The 15755-nt window shown below is 57.5% G+C and overlaps 1 protein-coding gene across 1 annotated transcript; it reads left to right on the top strand.

Moving 5' to 3' along the window:
* The first annotated feature begins 205 nt into the window (after positions 1 to 205).
* On the top strand, positions 206 to 12120 carry BNIP5 (BCL2 interacting protein 5). Its single transcript, XM_054722401.1, has 11 exons — positions 206 to 815; positions 1735 to 1854; positions 3207 to 3301; positions 3548 to 3824; positions 4863 to 4994; positions 5986 to 6047; positions 6355 to 6595; positions 7403 to 7534; positions 8366 to 8430; positions 9823 to 10065; positions 12085 to 12120. The coding sequence occupies exons 1-11, from the start codon at positions 221 to 223 to the stop codon at positions 12118 to 12120; spliced, it is 1998 nt and encodes a 665-aa protein (XP_054578376.1). The 5' UTR covers positions 206 to 220.
* The last annotated feature ends 3635 nt before the right edge of the window (positions 12121 to 15755 follow it).

The following is a 15755-nucleotide window of genomic DNA, read 5'->3' as shown; positions in this document are numbered from 1 at the left end:
TTGAGAGCCGAGGCCGCTGGCGTTCGAGGAGGGGGGTGGGGGTGTGGGGGGGTGGATGCTGAAGCCGCTGGTGTTTGGGGGTGGGGGGTGGATAACACTGGGCGGCATGCAGCCCCCCACAGGCCCCTGGCAGATCCCCCTGCCCTCCCTTCCCCCCCCTCCGCCCCCCCGCAGGCCTGGCAGGCCTCTCCTAAGAGCTGTTTGTCTTGGTTGCAGCGCGATGGAGCTTCCACGGGGCCCGGGGAAGCCTCTCTCCCAGCGGAGAGCCCGGTCCTGGGACAGGTCACAGAGGCCCAGGAAGGACCCCGAGTCCCGGGAAGGCCAGTACCTCTCCCTGCCCGCCACGCCCCCCCGGCCGGCGCCTGCGGGGAGGGCCCGCGACGGCAGCCGGCACCTCAACAGCCCAGGGTCTCCGGAGGCTCCGGGCGCCGAGGCCCTCGGCCTGGAGGCGGCCAGGGAGGCCCTCCCCGGCGAGCAGAGGCCCCCGCGGGACAAGAAGGACAAGGCCCAGAGCCGGGGCCAGCAGGGCTGGCTGAAGACGGTGCTGAACTTCTTCCTGAGGACCAGCCCCGAGGAGGCCAAGGCCAAGGCCGGCCGGAGGGCCAGGGCGAAGGAGGGCCTGCCCCCGCCCGCAGAGACCCCGGAGCCCGCGCCCAGGAGGAAAGCCCACGACAGGAAGGCCGGCCGCAAGAAGCACGGCCACAGGAAGCACGGCGACGGGGACACTCCGGGGGCCCCTGGCCAGGACGCCGGAGGCCGGGAGGCGGCCGCTGCCTGGCGCTCCCGGGAGGCCGACCTGGGCCCAGCACCCGGGGGTGAGCAGACCTGCCCGTTTCTGTGGTAACCCCATTGCCCACCCCCAGGGCTAGGTGCTCTAAGTGGCTCCTCCAACCTCTCGGCAGAGGGGCCGGGCGGGACGGGAAGGTGGGACAGCTGTCAGGAGCCCCAGCCCTGGGAGCTCCCTCAGACCCGCTCCACCGCCAACCAGCGGTGTGGCCTGGGGCGGCCACTGTCCTCTCTGAGCCCTGATATTTTTCATCGATAACGTGGAGATGATGACAGTTGCTGGGTCATGGGGTGGCCGTGCCCAGAGCTGGCACGGAAAGTGCTCCGTAATGACAGCTGTTCCTGTGAAGTCTCTTGTTCGAGGAACATGGACCAGGGAGGCCGGGAGGGAGGCGAGGTGGACGCCCACCCTCCGCACTGGTCCACAGCTGAGCGTGGGGGGTGTCAGGGAAGTGGCAGGGCCAGAGCTGGGGGCTGGGTCTAGACGTGGCTCCATGAGGAGAAACGTGCTGTGTGATCTTGAGCAGGTTGCTGCCCCTCTCTGGAGTCTTTGATTCCTCATTTGTAAAATGAGGGAGCGGGTCCCGAGGTGCCTTCCTTTCCTGACTCCGGCTCCTGGAGTTGAGTGCCCCCCGGGCATCGGGAGGGGAGGGCTCTGCCCTGCAGCATCCCCAAGTCCCCATGTTTCGTGGGGAGAAGAGACGCAGGGAGACCCAGGATGCTTTGGGGCGGGGGAAGGAGGTCTGGGTTGAGGCAGCCTCTTTTCAGATGGAAACCTTGTTGGGTTTCTGGTGTTTGGTTAGGCCCAGAGCTGGCTACAGCAGGGCCCTCCCGTGGGAATTCGGAGCTGCTTCCTTGTGCCCATGAACAAAGCCAGGCGAATGTCACTGACATGTCCCTCCCGCCCACACACACCCCTCCCCACACTTACCTCTGTCTTCACTCCAGGCGGGGAGGATGCTGATGCCCACCAGTCCGTGCTCATCGAAGGCCGGGACGCTGGGGCCTCGGAGCCTCCTTCCCAAGCCCCGGGCCCCTGGACGGAGGAGGAGCTCCAGAAGCTTGACCGTGAGTCAGACTCTACTGTCCTCTGGCCGCAGCTGGGGTGCTCTCTGGGGTGCACTGAGCTGCCCCCGGGGGCTTCTGGCCACACTGACTTTAGGGAGTGTGAATTAGAAAGCCGCTGGCAAATACTCCTGCTTATGTGCTAATGAGCATGGGGCTCTTTGTTATTCTCTTTAAACTTATAAAAGGAATTTAGAAGAGAGGAAGATAGAATTTATGTATGTATTTAAATATATCAAAGAGTGGGCAGAATAGTTCTATGCACACTCATATACTCACAGTTGTTAACAGTTGGCCATGTTTGCTGTGTGTGTGTGTGTGTGTATGTGTGTGTGTGTACTTTCATTGCTGAACCATTTTAAGTAAAATAATGCTTCATCCTTAAATACTCGAGCACAGGTCCCCAAGACATAAGGACAGTCTCACACACAACCACACCCCTGATGTTGCCCCTAATAAAATCAAGGCTGCTCCATTAATCTACTTCCCTGTACAGAACGGGCATATTTTTAAAGCTATGAAACAGGAGGTCTCTGTCCATCAAAGGATAAGTAAAAGGCATTCAGCTGGCCATTGTGCCAGATGTTTATTTTACATGCTAACTGTTTCTCACCGGAGAGGGAATCAGCAGGTAGACAGAGTCCGGGAGTAGAAGCCAAGCAGGGTTTCTAAATGAGAATGAAATTAGGGGGAGCGGGGGTCGGGGGGAGAGAAAGAGTCTGCGGACGCCCTGGGACCAGCTGGCAGCTAGAAGGGGCCACTGTGGGCACGCTGTCCTTGCAGAGTGGCCGGGGCAGCAAAGAAGACCCTTGGTGTTGCTCGTGGCTTCTCTGCAAAGACTGGGTAGTGTGGTTGGTGCATCAGCTCGGCAGGTTGTCTGTCTTGTGGGCTGGAGTCCCTCCATCCTCCAACCCCACCTGAGGCCAGGCCGGCACCATTTCAACCGTTTCTCCGATGGTATTTTGCAGGTTGGAAGGTCAGCGTTAGCCTTGAAAACTATTTCCAAGCACAGCCCATCATTTGATGGCCTGCCAGCCTTCTGAGGGAAGCAGAACAGGGATTATGACCCACATTTCACAGGGAGAGACGAAGGCCCAGAGAGATTAAGAAATGTACCCAAGATCGCACAGCTTGCTCAACCCAAAGCAGATATTCTCAGATCTGTGAGCTCTGGGCACCAGGTGAACGTCGGAAGGAAATGCCATGCCTTGGCCTAGTACCCGCCCCCCCACCTCCCATGGACCTCCCAGCCTCTCTCAGAAGGAGCTGTTTTAGGGGCCCCCATTTAACACAGAAGGCCCACGTTGGCCTCAGAGTCCAGCACAGTCATTAGGAAGCGTTCTCTGTGCATCTAGAAAGATTCACCGTAATCCACTCTCTTCCAGAGGATGCGATCATTCAGATGATAGTGCAGCTGCTCCGAGACGTGGGAGACGAGTGGGATGAAGAGGTGAGGAGCCAAGGAGAGGTGGAGGTCCCCGGGGGCTTGATGCTTCCTCCCCCTCCTCCTCGTCCTCCCACTCCTCCTCTTCCTCACTCTCTCCTCCCCCTCTCTCCCTTCTCCTCCTTCTACCTGCCCTACCTGCCCTCCAGGCCTCCCCAAAATCTGGACTCTGTCGCCCCCTTGCCTGGGGACACCCTGTAGTACTTGGGTGCTATTGAGTTGCTTCTCAGGGAGCTCTCCTCTCTCCTCAAGGTCAGGGACCTGGCCCAGTTTCTCTCATGCCCCCTACAACTTCAAGGCTCTCAGCGAGAGGTGGCTCCACAAAACCCAGCCCCAGCCGTCAGGAAGAAATCCCAGGAGAGAAAGCCTATCCTCAGGAGATCCTCCTCTCATAAGAAGCATGGCTCCGAGGAGCCCCGGAGAGCGGGCGCTGCAGATGCTTCCAGCCCAGAGTCCCGGCCGCCCAAGAGGCCCAGCTTTCTGTACCTGTGCGTTGGGGGCCATCGGGCCTCCATCTCCAGCAGCGTTGGTGAGCAGGCTCACGGTTACCATAGCAACACTGCGGCTGCCTCCAGCTCCGGAAGCTTCCCCAGGGCTGGAGCTGGCCATGAAGAGCAGCCAGCTCAGTTGACCTTTGCTCTTCCCTGAGCAACATGGGACGGAGAGGGACGGGGAGGAGAGGGGTGGGGAGGAGAGGGACGGGGAGGAGAGGGACGGGGAGGAGAGGGACGGGGAGGAGAGGGGTGGGGAGGAGAGGGACGGGGAGGAGAGGGACGGGGAGGAGAGGGGTGTCAGCGGGCCACCTCCACACACCAGACCTCCCCGCCTAGGCACCCCCACTGGGAATTGCATTCAGGGACCCCCGTCGTCCTCATCTCTGCACCTCAGCTTCCACGCCCTGGCAGTGGGGAGCTGTGCAGGACGGAGGAGACTGGGAGGCGGGAGACCTGGGTTCTGAGCTGTGCTTCCTATGTCGTTCTCCATCTCCGTGCCTCAGTCTCCTCGCCTGTAAAATAGGACACCTACCCACTGTGTGTCTAGTCTCAGTGAGCCCTCGGCCATTTTCTTACCTCCATTTCACAGATGAGGGAACCGATCCTTAGGGAGGTAAAACAGTGTTCAAGGTCATGGCCCATCAGTGATGGAGCCAGAGACAGAGGGAGAAGGACCTCCTGGGGGTCAGGGGGAGCAGCCTAGCAGGTCGCCCGGGCAGGGTAATTTTCATTTTCAAAAGGAGGGGCAATGCTTTGGACCAAAGAGTGCGTTTTCCTGCAGGGGACTCTGGCCTGAAGTGCTGACTCAGTCTACGCACTTACCCTCCAACTAGTGGATCAAGCCACACTGGTGGAGGGGTGAGGTCGCTAGGGGAGGGAGGCGAGGGAGCAAAGCCCAGGAAGCCAGGTGTTCACGTGCAAGGCCCTGCCAGCAGCTCACCTCCACCCTGGCTCACGCCCCGGCTCCCTCCACCGTGATCTGGCCACAGCGTGCGGTGGAGGCCCTGTAGCTTCTGTGCAGTAGGTAACAACCTCGAACCAACAAAACACACTCATTTCATTTTGCTTCTCAGACTTGGAAGAACCGGAAGTCCAAGAGGCCTCGTCTGCAGACGGTGGGGGTCCAAGTCCCTTCGAGCTTTCCACCCACGCAGGAAGCCGGGAGCCGGGAGAGGACTTGCAGCCGGACAAAGCCTCAGAGTGCAGTCAGTACCCCTCGCCTTTGCTCCCGGGTCCCTTCTAAACGTCTGGCCCTCCACTTGCAGAGGAGAAACTGAGCCAGAGAGGCAGAGACCTGTCCTGACCTCTGAGTGCAGCAGGCGCCCAGCCACACTGCAGCCAACCCCCGCCCCCCACCCGCCCCGTCTGAGCCTCCACTGTGGAACGCCCTCCTTGGGGGGCGGCCATAAGGCTCTTCGAGGAAGACACTGGCTCACGGCACGGGCTGGGTAGACGGTGTGATTTAGGGCCTGGGTTTGAATTTGGGCTCTGACCTCTTGCAGCCGCATCAACTTGGACAAGTTGCTTCTTCTCTGGCCTCAGTTTCCTCATCAGTATAATGGGGATAGTGATAGTACCAACCACACAGAGCTGTCGGCCGCACTAAAGGAGTGGGTGCCGAGGCAGCATTGAGAGCAGTGCCCCTCAGCAGCGAATAAACGTTAGCTGTCATTTGTTGTGATCGCTGTTGTTGAGGTTCGGAGCCGCAGGAGAAGCAAAGAGGATGGGAAGGGGGAAGGGCCACAGGAGGAAGCTCACCAAATGGTAGCTGCCCTCTCGATTGTTACTGTTTCGTCACTGGTGGGGCCGAGCTTAGAACCAGAATCCTGTCAGTTCTGGGTGCTGCAGATCCTGGTACAGACCTGCCCCCGCCCCCTCTGCCTTGTTTGCTTTTCACAAAAATGGGCCTGGAAGGGGAATGGGGAGGGCCCAGGGCGTTTTCCCGTTTTCCTCACACCTGACAGCACCTCTAGGTCCTCCCTGGGGAGTGACCACCACTGTGTCCCCTGGAAACTGGCTCTGCCCTCGGCCCCGCCTGAGGGATCTGTGAGTCCCTGGGGGTCAGGACTGGGCAGCCGCAAAGGCAAGCTCCTTAGCACCTAGGAGTCCCCGGAATCACCCACCCAGGGCCTTAGGAAATGAAGACTGACCCACTCTCTGCACTGGAGTGTAAGCAGCCACCCTGTTCCTTTTTAGAAGAATTTATCCAGAAGATCATCGCCCTCCTCCAAGATGCAGAGGAGCAGGAGGGAGAGAAGGTGAGGAGGACGTTCCCCGCCTGGACCCTGACCCTCACTATGGGCCGGGTCCCTGCCTGGCACCATCGCTTCCCGGCCCTCCCCCAGCTCTACATCCTGCCAGAGCCCTGCTCGGCCCCTCCTTCCCGGCGCTGCAGGGCTCCCTCTCCCACCCCTGAGCACCGGTGGCTCTTCTCTCTGAGCCCCTCACACCCTCTGGTCTGCAGTGGGTCTCTTCGTTTCAGGGGATGCTGGTCTCTTTCCCCAGCTCACTTGCAGTTTCCTCAAAGTCAAGGGCCTGACTCGGTCTCTCTCGTCTCACCTGCAGCAACTCCAAGTCCAGGAGCCAGAGGTGGCCTTAGAAAACCCGGCCCCACCCTGCAGGAAGAAATCCCAAGAGAAAAAGTCGAGCTTCCGAAAAGCCTTTTCTCATAAGAAGCATGGCTCCAAGGAGCCCAAGAGAGCGGGGGCTGCAGGTGCCGCCAGCCCGGAGTCCCGGCGACCCAGGAGGCCCAGCTATCTGCCCCTGTGTGGCGGGGGCCATCGGCCCTCCGTCTCCAGCAGCGTCGGTGAGTAGGCCTGCTGTTGTCATGGTAACAGAGGCTGCCTCTGTCCCCTGGCTTCCTCCAGGGCAGGCGCTGGCCAGCTGCGTGGCCTCTGGTTCATTCTTGACTTTTGCTCTCTGCTCTGAACAGAGTGGGGAAGAGAGAGGGGCGGGTTGCTGGCAGGACCCACCACTCCCCACACTCCCCGCATCCCACACACGCACTCCAGCATCTGAAAGCAGAGGTGGTCGGAGAGCAGTGACTCTGTGCATTAGGCAAGTGCGTCCGCACCACCGGGACAGCTCCTGCCGAAGCGCAGGCCGAGGTCTGATGGAGGGGGACACGCCCGGGGCTGTCTTTCGCTGCTCCGGGTGTGAGGACCGCTGGCACGCAGTGATTACCTGACCTCTGGAGTGACACTCCATGCCATGCACACACATAGTATCTCATTGAACCCTCTCACCACCGGCGAGGCCAGTCTTTCCACTCCCATTGGACAGACGGAGACAGCGAGGTTCCCACAGGCTAAGGGACTGCAGGGTTACAGGGAGCGTGAGTTCACCTGGTGGGACCTGTTGGCAGGCCTGCTTGTTTCCCTCCCGGGCAGAGAGGAGGCCGAGGGGGTGGTGGGAGAAAGAAAGATCTCAGGAGCGGGCAGGTAGAGTCCTGTGAACTCCTCTGAAGTGGGCCCAGGGGCGGGGCTCAGCCAGAGCCTGGAACAGCAGCGCCCCACTCCTGCCAGGGCCTGCGGGCACTGCTGTCAGCCCCGGGCGCAGTGGCCTGCCTGAGGACTTGGTGCAAGCACACTCACACCAGCTCCTTTTGCCCCAGATCCGGAGGGTCCCGAGTTCCGGGAGTCTTCACCTGCAGAAGGGGGACGAGTTGGATCCTCAGAATCACCCTCCCAAGCCAGAAGCCACGATCCAGAAGAAAGACCTCTGCCGGATGGAGCGTGTGAATCTAGTTAGTACCACCTGCCCTCCCCTGGGACGGTGCCCGTGGATTACCAGGCTGAGCCCGAGGCGGGAACTGGAGGGCAGCTGGCAAATACCCAGGAGACTGGAAGGCAGGGGGGTAGGGTAGCCTTTCAGCCGGGGCTGCCGGGGCAGAGTTGGAGACTGCGAGCCTTCTTCAGGCAGAGAACACCAGTCCATTCTAAGGGATGGAACTTCACCCCACCCCACCCCATCCCATTGGCGTGCTCAGAGGTTTCATTAAGTCCTAGCTTGCTCCGGGTCCTATAGGAGAGGTGTACTGGCAAGCAGGCTGGGAGGCAGGGGAGGTGGGAGTGGGGTGTCTAGAAAGGAAGCCCGAGCTGCAGCCTTTGCAGATTTCTGTGGTGTAAATATCCCCACTGTGGCCAATTTCAACTGCCAGCAGTTGGTAACCAGGACCCACACCCTCCTGACCATTTGCAATGAGCCCGTGGTCTGAGCAGCCCCTGCACACCGCTGCTTATAGCCTGGCCGGTGGGGACGTTGCCTGCTCCATCCATAGCCAGGAAGTCCCCCTCCCCCTTTCTGGTCCCAGCTCCCATTCCTGACCCTGCTGCTCCGAAGCCTGGGTGAGGGGCATCCGAGGGCTCAGCTTTCCTATCTGTCAAGTGGTTGCGGGTGACGCGTGGCAGCCCAAAGTCCCTTCTATTTCCATAAAGCACCGGGCCCAGCCCTCAGGCCCAGGGCTAGCGGGAAGACGCTCCCTGCCCTTCACGACCCGTCTGTGCTGTGTGTTAGACACGGCCGTCTGTAAGCCACGTGTGACGGCAGAACGAGCCCCCTCTTCTCTATCTTCCAGAGGAGCTGGTCATCCAGCAGCTGGTGGCGCTCCTCCCGCGAGTGGACGGCCATTTGGGGGAGCAGGTAAGAGCACTCAGTCCCCCCCACCCGAGGCCAACCCCGGGGCCTCATCAACCCATGGCTGAGACCTGAGTTCACCCCCATCTCTGTGTCTGAGTGACCTTGGGCGTGTCCCTTAACCTCTCTGAGCCTCACTTTCCTCTTTTGCAAACTGGGGGATAAACACCTACTTAGCAAAGTTTAGTGCATGTACAGAAAGTGCCACACACGTAGCAGCCGAGATACAGTTAGTTTAAAATAATAGAAAGCTAGTGGGGCTCCCTGCCAGCCCGGACCACCCCAGCCAAGTCCTCCCCGAAGCTCAGCTCAGGTCCCACCTCCCGGGAGGCCTCCTCCGAGTCTGGATGGACTTGACTGGGGGACGTCCTGGCGCACCCTCAGCCCCTGTATGACCTCCAGTTCCTTCAGGCTTTCAGAAGTCCCGCCCCTGCTAGACAGCCTCTATGGCCGGTTCCCTGCCCCGGAAACCTCAGTCTCCTCGGAGAGACACACAGATCGCTCATCGGGGGTCACTGGGTGGGAGCGCAGGTCCACATGAGGGAGTCGAGTGGCGGGCGCTGTAGGTAGCTGACCTTGCCGTGCAGCCTGGCCCAACCGCCCTCGGCAGCACCTGCATCCCTCAGCCTGCGGACTGGCCCCCAGAGCCACTTTGCCACCCACGTGGTAGGTTAGAATGAACACCCTCCACCTCCCCAGGAGCCGTCCTCAACCAATGGCTGATGGGAGCTGGTGGCTGCACACCCCAGCCCCTCGCTACGGGGTGGGGTGGGGCAGAGCTTGGGGAGCTGGTTTCCTGAGTGCCCCAGGGGACTGTGTGGCTGCTCTCCCATCCGTCCCCAGCTCTTCATTTCCCATCAGTGTTTCCCCGGATCACTTCCCGCGTAAGAGGGCTGCACCCCGGACCTTGTCTCTGCGCGGCCTTGGCGTTGGGGGGCGGGGGGGAGAGGGGAGAAGAGCCCAATCTAAGACATTTAGGTAGTAAGAGGAGGAGGCTTAGGGTGGGAACTAAAATTCATCAACATCTAGGCCGACACAACATTTCGCATAAACCACCTCATCAGCCCTCCCCCAAACAATCCGGGCGGGGCCATCAGCCTCCCATTTTCTGCAGTCCCAGCAGAGGCTCCGAGTGCGAGTGCGCAGGGCCGTAGGTGCGGTTAAACAGAGCTGTCCGGGCCCAAACACCGGCCCCTTTCCCCAGGTTGTCCTGCTGTTTGCAGCTGGACCTTGCAGACAGACTCTGAGCGGCTGTGGGTGGCGGAGGAGTGGAACCCGGAGCTTAGCCCAGGGACAATGAGGCGGCCCGGCCTGGCTGCAGGGAGTTGAAGGGGAGGCCGTGGGTGGGAGGGCCGCCTGCCAGCAACACTGATGGCCTGCCTTCATTTCTGCTTCCAGATCAGGCGACACCCCAGCCTGAAGAAGTTTTTTTACCAGCTCCCGGACTCGTCCCTCAGAAAGCTGGCGGCCACCCTGCGCAGACAGGGCGCCCGCTACCCTGCGCCCCACGGGGGCCTCGCCGAGAGGCCCTACCAGTTTGCCTTCGACTTGGCCAACAAGTTTGCTGGCAGCAACGGTCGCACCGCCCTCAGCCTGATGGGCCTGCGCTACCCGCAGCTCCCGCACACGGAGGCCCCGCAGGTGAGACAGGGCGATGTGGCGCAAGTGACGGAAAGACTGACAAGGTCGGGGTCACGACAGGATCTACTCACTGTCCCCTCCCTCCCTGCCTAGTTCAGGACTTTTGGGGTCCAGCTGAAATGCCACCTCCTTGCTGAGGCCTTCTGAGACAGGTCTACACCACGGTGACCTTTTTCTTTCCCCAAACCCTCACTGGCTTTACTTGATAATTAGCATCTTCTTTATTTGGCTCCGGTCTCTAACTGTGTGCATTTCCATACTTTTTGTTAAAGGAATTCATCATTTTTAAAAAAAATATGTTTTTTTAAGTATATTTTTATTGATTTCAGAGAGGGAGAAGGAGATAGAAACATCAATGATGAGAATCATTGATCGGCTGCCTCCTGCACGCCCCCTATTGGGAATCGAGCCCACAACCCGGGCAGGTGCCCTTGACTGGAATCGAACCCAGGACCCTTCAGTCCACAGGCTGACGCTCTATCCACTGAGCTAAACCAGCTAGGGCTTTAAATATGTTTTTATTGAGTTTAGAGAGAGAGGAAGGGAGAGAGAGATAGAAACATTGATGAGAGAGAAACATCGATGACCAGCTGCCTCCTGCACGTCCCCTACTGGAGATCGAGCCCGCGACCCGGACGTGTGCCCTGCCCGGGAATGAAATGGCGACTTGGTGCATGGGACGACACTCAACCAACCGAGCCGCACCGGCCGGGCCACTTTCATGCTTTTTGATGTCAGCATGGGAAATGGGACTGGCTGCTACCTTAGCTTACCCTCTTACTATTCCACGGGTTCTGCTGCGTGGCTTCCCTGAGACCATCATAAAATTGAAATAACGAAGCAGGTAAGAGTGCACAGCAAACAAGGGCCGGAGGACTGAGGCCCCGGGGGCTCCTTCACAGGCCTGGCTCCTTGATTAGCAGCCTCTCCCCTGCCCCACGCTCACTCTTCTGGTTGCCTCATGCTTCCCCTCCCCCAAGACGCTGAGATTTCCACTTAGAAATAACAGTCACCACTGGTTTTTTAAAGTCTGAGTTTTCACATGTATTCTGGAAGACTCCGATGAACAGTTTCCCCCCACTCCTTTCAAATCCACCTAAATAACCTGCTTACAAACACTGGACCCGGATCTGTAGAGCAGAAGCTACTGAATGAGGGTGTGACTTTAAAGGAAAGAAATGTTGTTTGTTGGTGCTGGACACACAGAACCAGAACTTCTGCATCCTAATGCCCCCCGCCCCCCCGCCCCCCCTGGAAACCAGAGTGTCATAGCAATGTTGTCACCATCACTCAGACACTCTGTCTTCCTCTCCTGGAATTAATTACCCTTGGAAGCCATGTGCTAAGTCTTACAGCTACAAATACTTGCTGCTTGTTATTCAAATGCTCTGCCCAACATTGGCTTGTTCTCCCGGTGAGAACTCCTTGTGACTTCACACCTCTCCTTTCCCAGCCTTACCGTCTTCTCCCGAGAATGGGGATATTACAGGTCATTTGCCCTCTAAGATGGCCTGGGTAATAGTTTATAGAGCGATCTGAGTTTTTTGTGGAAGATGTTAGAAACATCAGTTCTGACATCCTCAGTAACCCTAATTCCATCCTCTGGTTTTATCATTCGTTCACTCATTCATTCACTTATCCATTCAGCCAGTAGATAGTGTGCAAGGTGCTGTGAGGGCCTGTGGAGGGCTCTGCTGGTGGAAAAGACAGACTGGTCCCTGTGGACAAAGTTAAATATCAATTAAATGCCAAATTAGTGGTAACTGAGGCCGATAAAGCGAGTTGGCTCGGGGAGACTTCCAGGAGGCGGCAGGCACTGATTTTTACTTTCGAGGACGGGGAGGCGGGAGATGGGGAGAAGGACCAGGAGGACACTGTGGGCAGAAGGTGCTGTGTGAGCAGAGACCCAGAGGGGGAGCTGGTATGGTGTGTTGATGAGTTAAGGGACGTCTATTGTTATCAGAGTGGAACCCACAATAACTGGGCTCTGGCTAACACCTATGTTCTTTTTCTCCTCAGAACATCACAAGTCTTGACTTCCAAAGTCCAGACTGAAAGCTGTGCCTTGCACTCAAGTGCCCTTGAACTAGCCAATCGGTGGCTTTAGCCAGGAGACCCTGAAGATGCTCCAGGATGGTCCCAGTCCGCTGCTTCCCAGACATGACTGCAGACAGAAGACAGCCCTCCGTGTCCTCACGTCGCCGTGGGCTTCAGACTGAGAACGCACGACGGTTTCTCCCACAGAACGAGAGGCAGACACACCGCGCTGGGAGAAATAGCGCTGGACTGGGAGTTAGGAGACGCGGGTTTCAACTGCTGACCTGCTTCAAACTTGCTGCAAGGCCCTGCAAGGCCCTGTCCTCTCAGACCTTGGGTTCTGGGTGGAGGTGACCCACTGTGTCCCTTCTGGTTCTGTGTCCCGAGATCTGTCTAAAGAGAGGTGGTGTGAGTGCTTTTACGCCGCGGCTAAACATAGCCTCCCCACTGAGCTGGAGGCACTCGCCAAGTGAATGAATGAGTGAATGAATGAATGGACAAAGAGGCAGAGAACTCCTAAGATCCAGGCAGCGTGTCAGGCATTCCTGGAGGCCTTGCTCCTCAGCTGGAATTGTACAACCAGCGGTTCTGTCTCTATGCTGTGGGGTCGGGGGAAGTCGGGGAGCCACCTCGACAAGCACCGGACTGGAGTCTGCATTCTGGGGACAACCCTGGTGCCTAGTTGTGCCCGGAGTGTCTCCTGGTTTTCACTTTCATTTAAGAGTTACCAAGTCCTTAATCTTCTTTATTTATTTTTTGCCAGAATGTATTTTATTGATCCACAGAGCTAAAAATATGGCCACTACCATCTAGAACACCCGCTGGCATTTTTTCAGATGCTAGCTTTAAATGGGTCTTAGTTTCCAAAGTACATTTAACCTCTCACCAGAACGTCCACGTGCATTTGGACAGATGTGCCTCTATGTGCGACACATCGTTTATTCAGTTGGCAGGGCCCACGGAGACTTGGAGACGCCGCCCAGGAGCTCTGCAGGCCGGAGAGGGAAGACCTACGCACTGGGGATCGCTGGTCTCAGACCCTCCAGCCCTGTGCCTGTCATTCTACGGGCAGAGCCAGGAAGCCGAGCCTGGCAGCTCTCCCATCTCATGGGCGTTTGCCGAGAGTGAGAGAGAAGTGAATGCCAAGGATCTGAAGGTGACACAGTGCCTTGTCCACTATGTCATCTTCAGATATTGTTGTTACAGCCACAATGCGGTAGTTTGCAGGAAATGGGGCGGGTTCCAGCTGGCTCACCATGGGCTGCAGGGCGCGCTGCTCAGGGGCACCGGGCCCAGGAAGTGCTAGCCACCTCTGGGCATTGCACATTTGTAGATTTATGAGGACAATTTTCCAGCTCACGCAGGGTCTTGTTTTTGTCCAAAGGGGAAGTGTGGGCCGTCAGGGGCTCTGCCTTCTACACAACTGAACCGTTTCAACAGCTTGGCCCCAGGGAACATTTCCACGTGCCATCGCCTACGTGCACGCCCGCAGGGCTGTGACCACAGCCTGATCAGTGCCCGGAGCACCGGCCGCAGGGGAGGGCTGCTGACACCTGGATGGCAAACTCAGTCTTGTCAATCCTGAGCACCAGGGGGTGGGGCTGGGGTGGAGAAGCCCAGCGCAGAGAGGCCTTGGGTGCTCAGATGGGACTGACCCCAAACCTGAGGCAAAGTTTAGGAATCGCAACTAATCACATTCTGAAAGTCATTTCTTGTCATTGCTGCTAAGAAGGGGGGTGGGGGTGGTGAGCTATTTATGGGTTTATTTTAGGTGGTGTGGAGGAATACAGCACCAAATGTGAAGGATGGGGATCCGTTTTAAGTGGGGGTCAGGAACCTTCCGTTCATATGGAACGATGCTCTTTAAGCTGTATGAGCATTTGGTATGAGCTCCCGATGCTGGCATCTGTCTCATTTTTGTACTGTGTTATTTGGACAAATAAAGAAACAACTTGCACTGAGGTCTCGGGTGGCTCATTCACAGTGGAGACAAGACCGGGGCCCACGGGCCGCAACCAGGCCCGTCATGTGCCTGCAAGGCTACGGGGGTCAGCCTCCTTGTCCAGCCTGGGACCCTGTCTGGACGCTTCCCGGGTGTCCCATCCTTGGGTGCCACCTTGCTGAGGCAGTGACAAAGTGCTCCGGGCTGGGCCTCGGGCGGGAGAGGCTGCCCCAGGCTGCCGACCTTGGAGACAAGACCCTTGCCCTCCAGACCTGGCATTCCTCTGTGGCTCTCAGGGTGACAGTTCATTGTTCCGTCCAGGAAAATGTGGGCCAGGCCTCATTCCCAATCTTCTGTTTTATCCGTCCTTAAATTCTGGGGCCCAGAGTCTGTCCCTCAGAACCAGGATAGAAGTGGCAGAACCCAGCGCCTGGTTTGGGTCTGGAAATGTGGTCTCCACTGGAAGGCATCGAAGGCCTCCTTTCCCAGCTCAGATCACATGGGAGTTCTGTCCGTGGCTGCTGGGGAAGGCGACCCTGTTGTGTGGTGGCTTGTGTTCTTTTCAAACCACATTTCCATTCCCCGAGCCCGGATGCTCCTGGGAATGCTCTGTGGAGGGAGGAGAGGGCAGTCCTAGTATCCTAAGGCTCAGAGTGGGCGGTGCCTTGTTCAAGGTCACACCCCCAGCTGCAGACAGACAGGCCAGGACGCAGCTCTGAGAACCCCTGTTTTAATGCCCCCCTTACTGTCTAATCCAGCGGTCGCCAACCTTATGGACCTCTAACCCATTAACTCATCTATCAAACCAGCATTTAGCGAGCATTTCCATGTGCCAGGGCTGATGTAAAAGACACAATCCCGCCCTCGGGATGCTAATGGGCCTCACTGGTTATGGGACTTCCGTGCCATTGGGAACACAGGGTGGTGGACACCGTATGAGGGTGGGCCTCCCTCAATTCAGACCACGGAGGTTTGCAATAGCCCTGCAGTGCACGGGAGACCCTGCTTCTTTGAAGGCTTTTAAAGGCGGGCAAGTAACATCAGGACATAATTAGTAACCTAATTTCTCACCCCGAGCAGTCAGGAGGCTAAGCGGGTGAGTCAGAGATAACGGGGTCAGCGGAGAACTGGTCGAGTTCGGGGTGTTAGCCGGTCACAGAGGGCCGCACCGCCGCTGTCGTTCAGATTCGCTTGTTTGGAAAACCAGAGTGTGCTGGCCTTGGCCTTGGCGCCACAGAGACCTCCCAGTTTCAAAGCAGGGTGACTGGCTTAAAAAAAAAAATCCATTCGTGTGTTTTTTGTTGTTTTTGTTTTTAAAAGCATAAAAAGGAGAAAGGAACTAATTAGCAAGCAAAAATATGATGGCCCTGTTAAATTTGAATTTCAGATATACAAAAAAAAAAAATTTCAATATTGGGGACATACTTATACTAAATAAATATTCATTATTTATCTGAAATGCAAATTTAACAAAGCTTCCAGTGTTTTATCTGGCAACCCTGAAACGAATGCAAAAAGAATTCTCTTGATTACCTCAAAATGGGGGAAAAGGAAGTCAAGCAAAATGAAGGAGATATACAAGGGGACTTACTGGTACTTAGAACGACAGCATGAGAGCAGCTGGGCTCTGCATCCGGGTTTGAGCTGAGACAGCAGGTACTACCCTGTGCAGTTCTCCCTTGCACACCAGGGACACGCTCTCCTGAGCTGT

This window comes from Eptesicus fuscus, chromosome 10, assembly GCF_027574615.1.
Source record: "Eptesicus fuscus isolate TK198812 chromosome 10, DD_ASM_mEF_20220401, whole genome shotgun sequence".
In the NCBI taxonomy this organism is placed as follows: domain Eukaryota; kingdom Metazoa; phylum Chordata; class Mammalia; order Chiroptera; family Vespertilionidae; genus Eptesicus; species Eptesicus fuscus.
This window is presented reverse-complemented; position numbering and strand designations above follow the sequence as displayed.

Coding starts and splice junctions, on each gene's coding strand:
- BNIP5 (XM_054722401.1), top strand. CDS start 221: ATGGAGCTTCCACGGGGCCCGGGGAAGCCTCTCTCCCAGCGGAGAGCC. Junction 1,855..3,206: donor GGAGCTCCAGAAGCTTGACC/GTGAGTCAGACT, acceptor CTGTGCATCTAG/AAAGATTCACCGTAATCCAC. Junction 10,066..12,084: donor CGCACACGGAGGCCCCGCAG/GTGAGACAGGGC, acceptor TTTTCTCCTCAG/AACATCACAAGTCTTGACTT.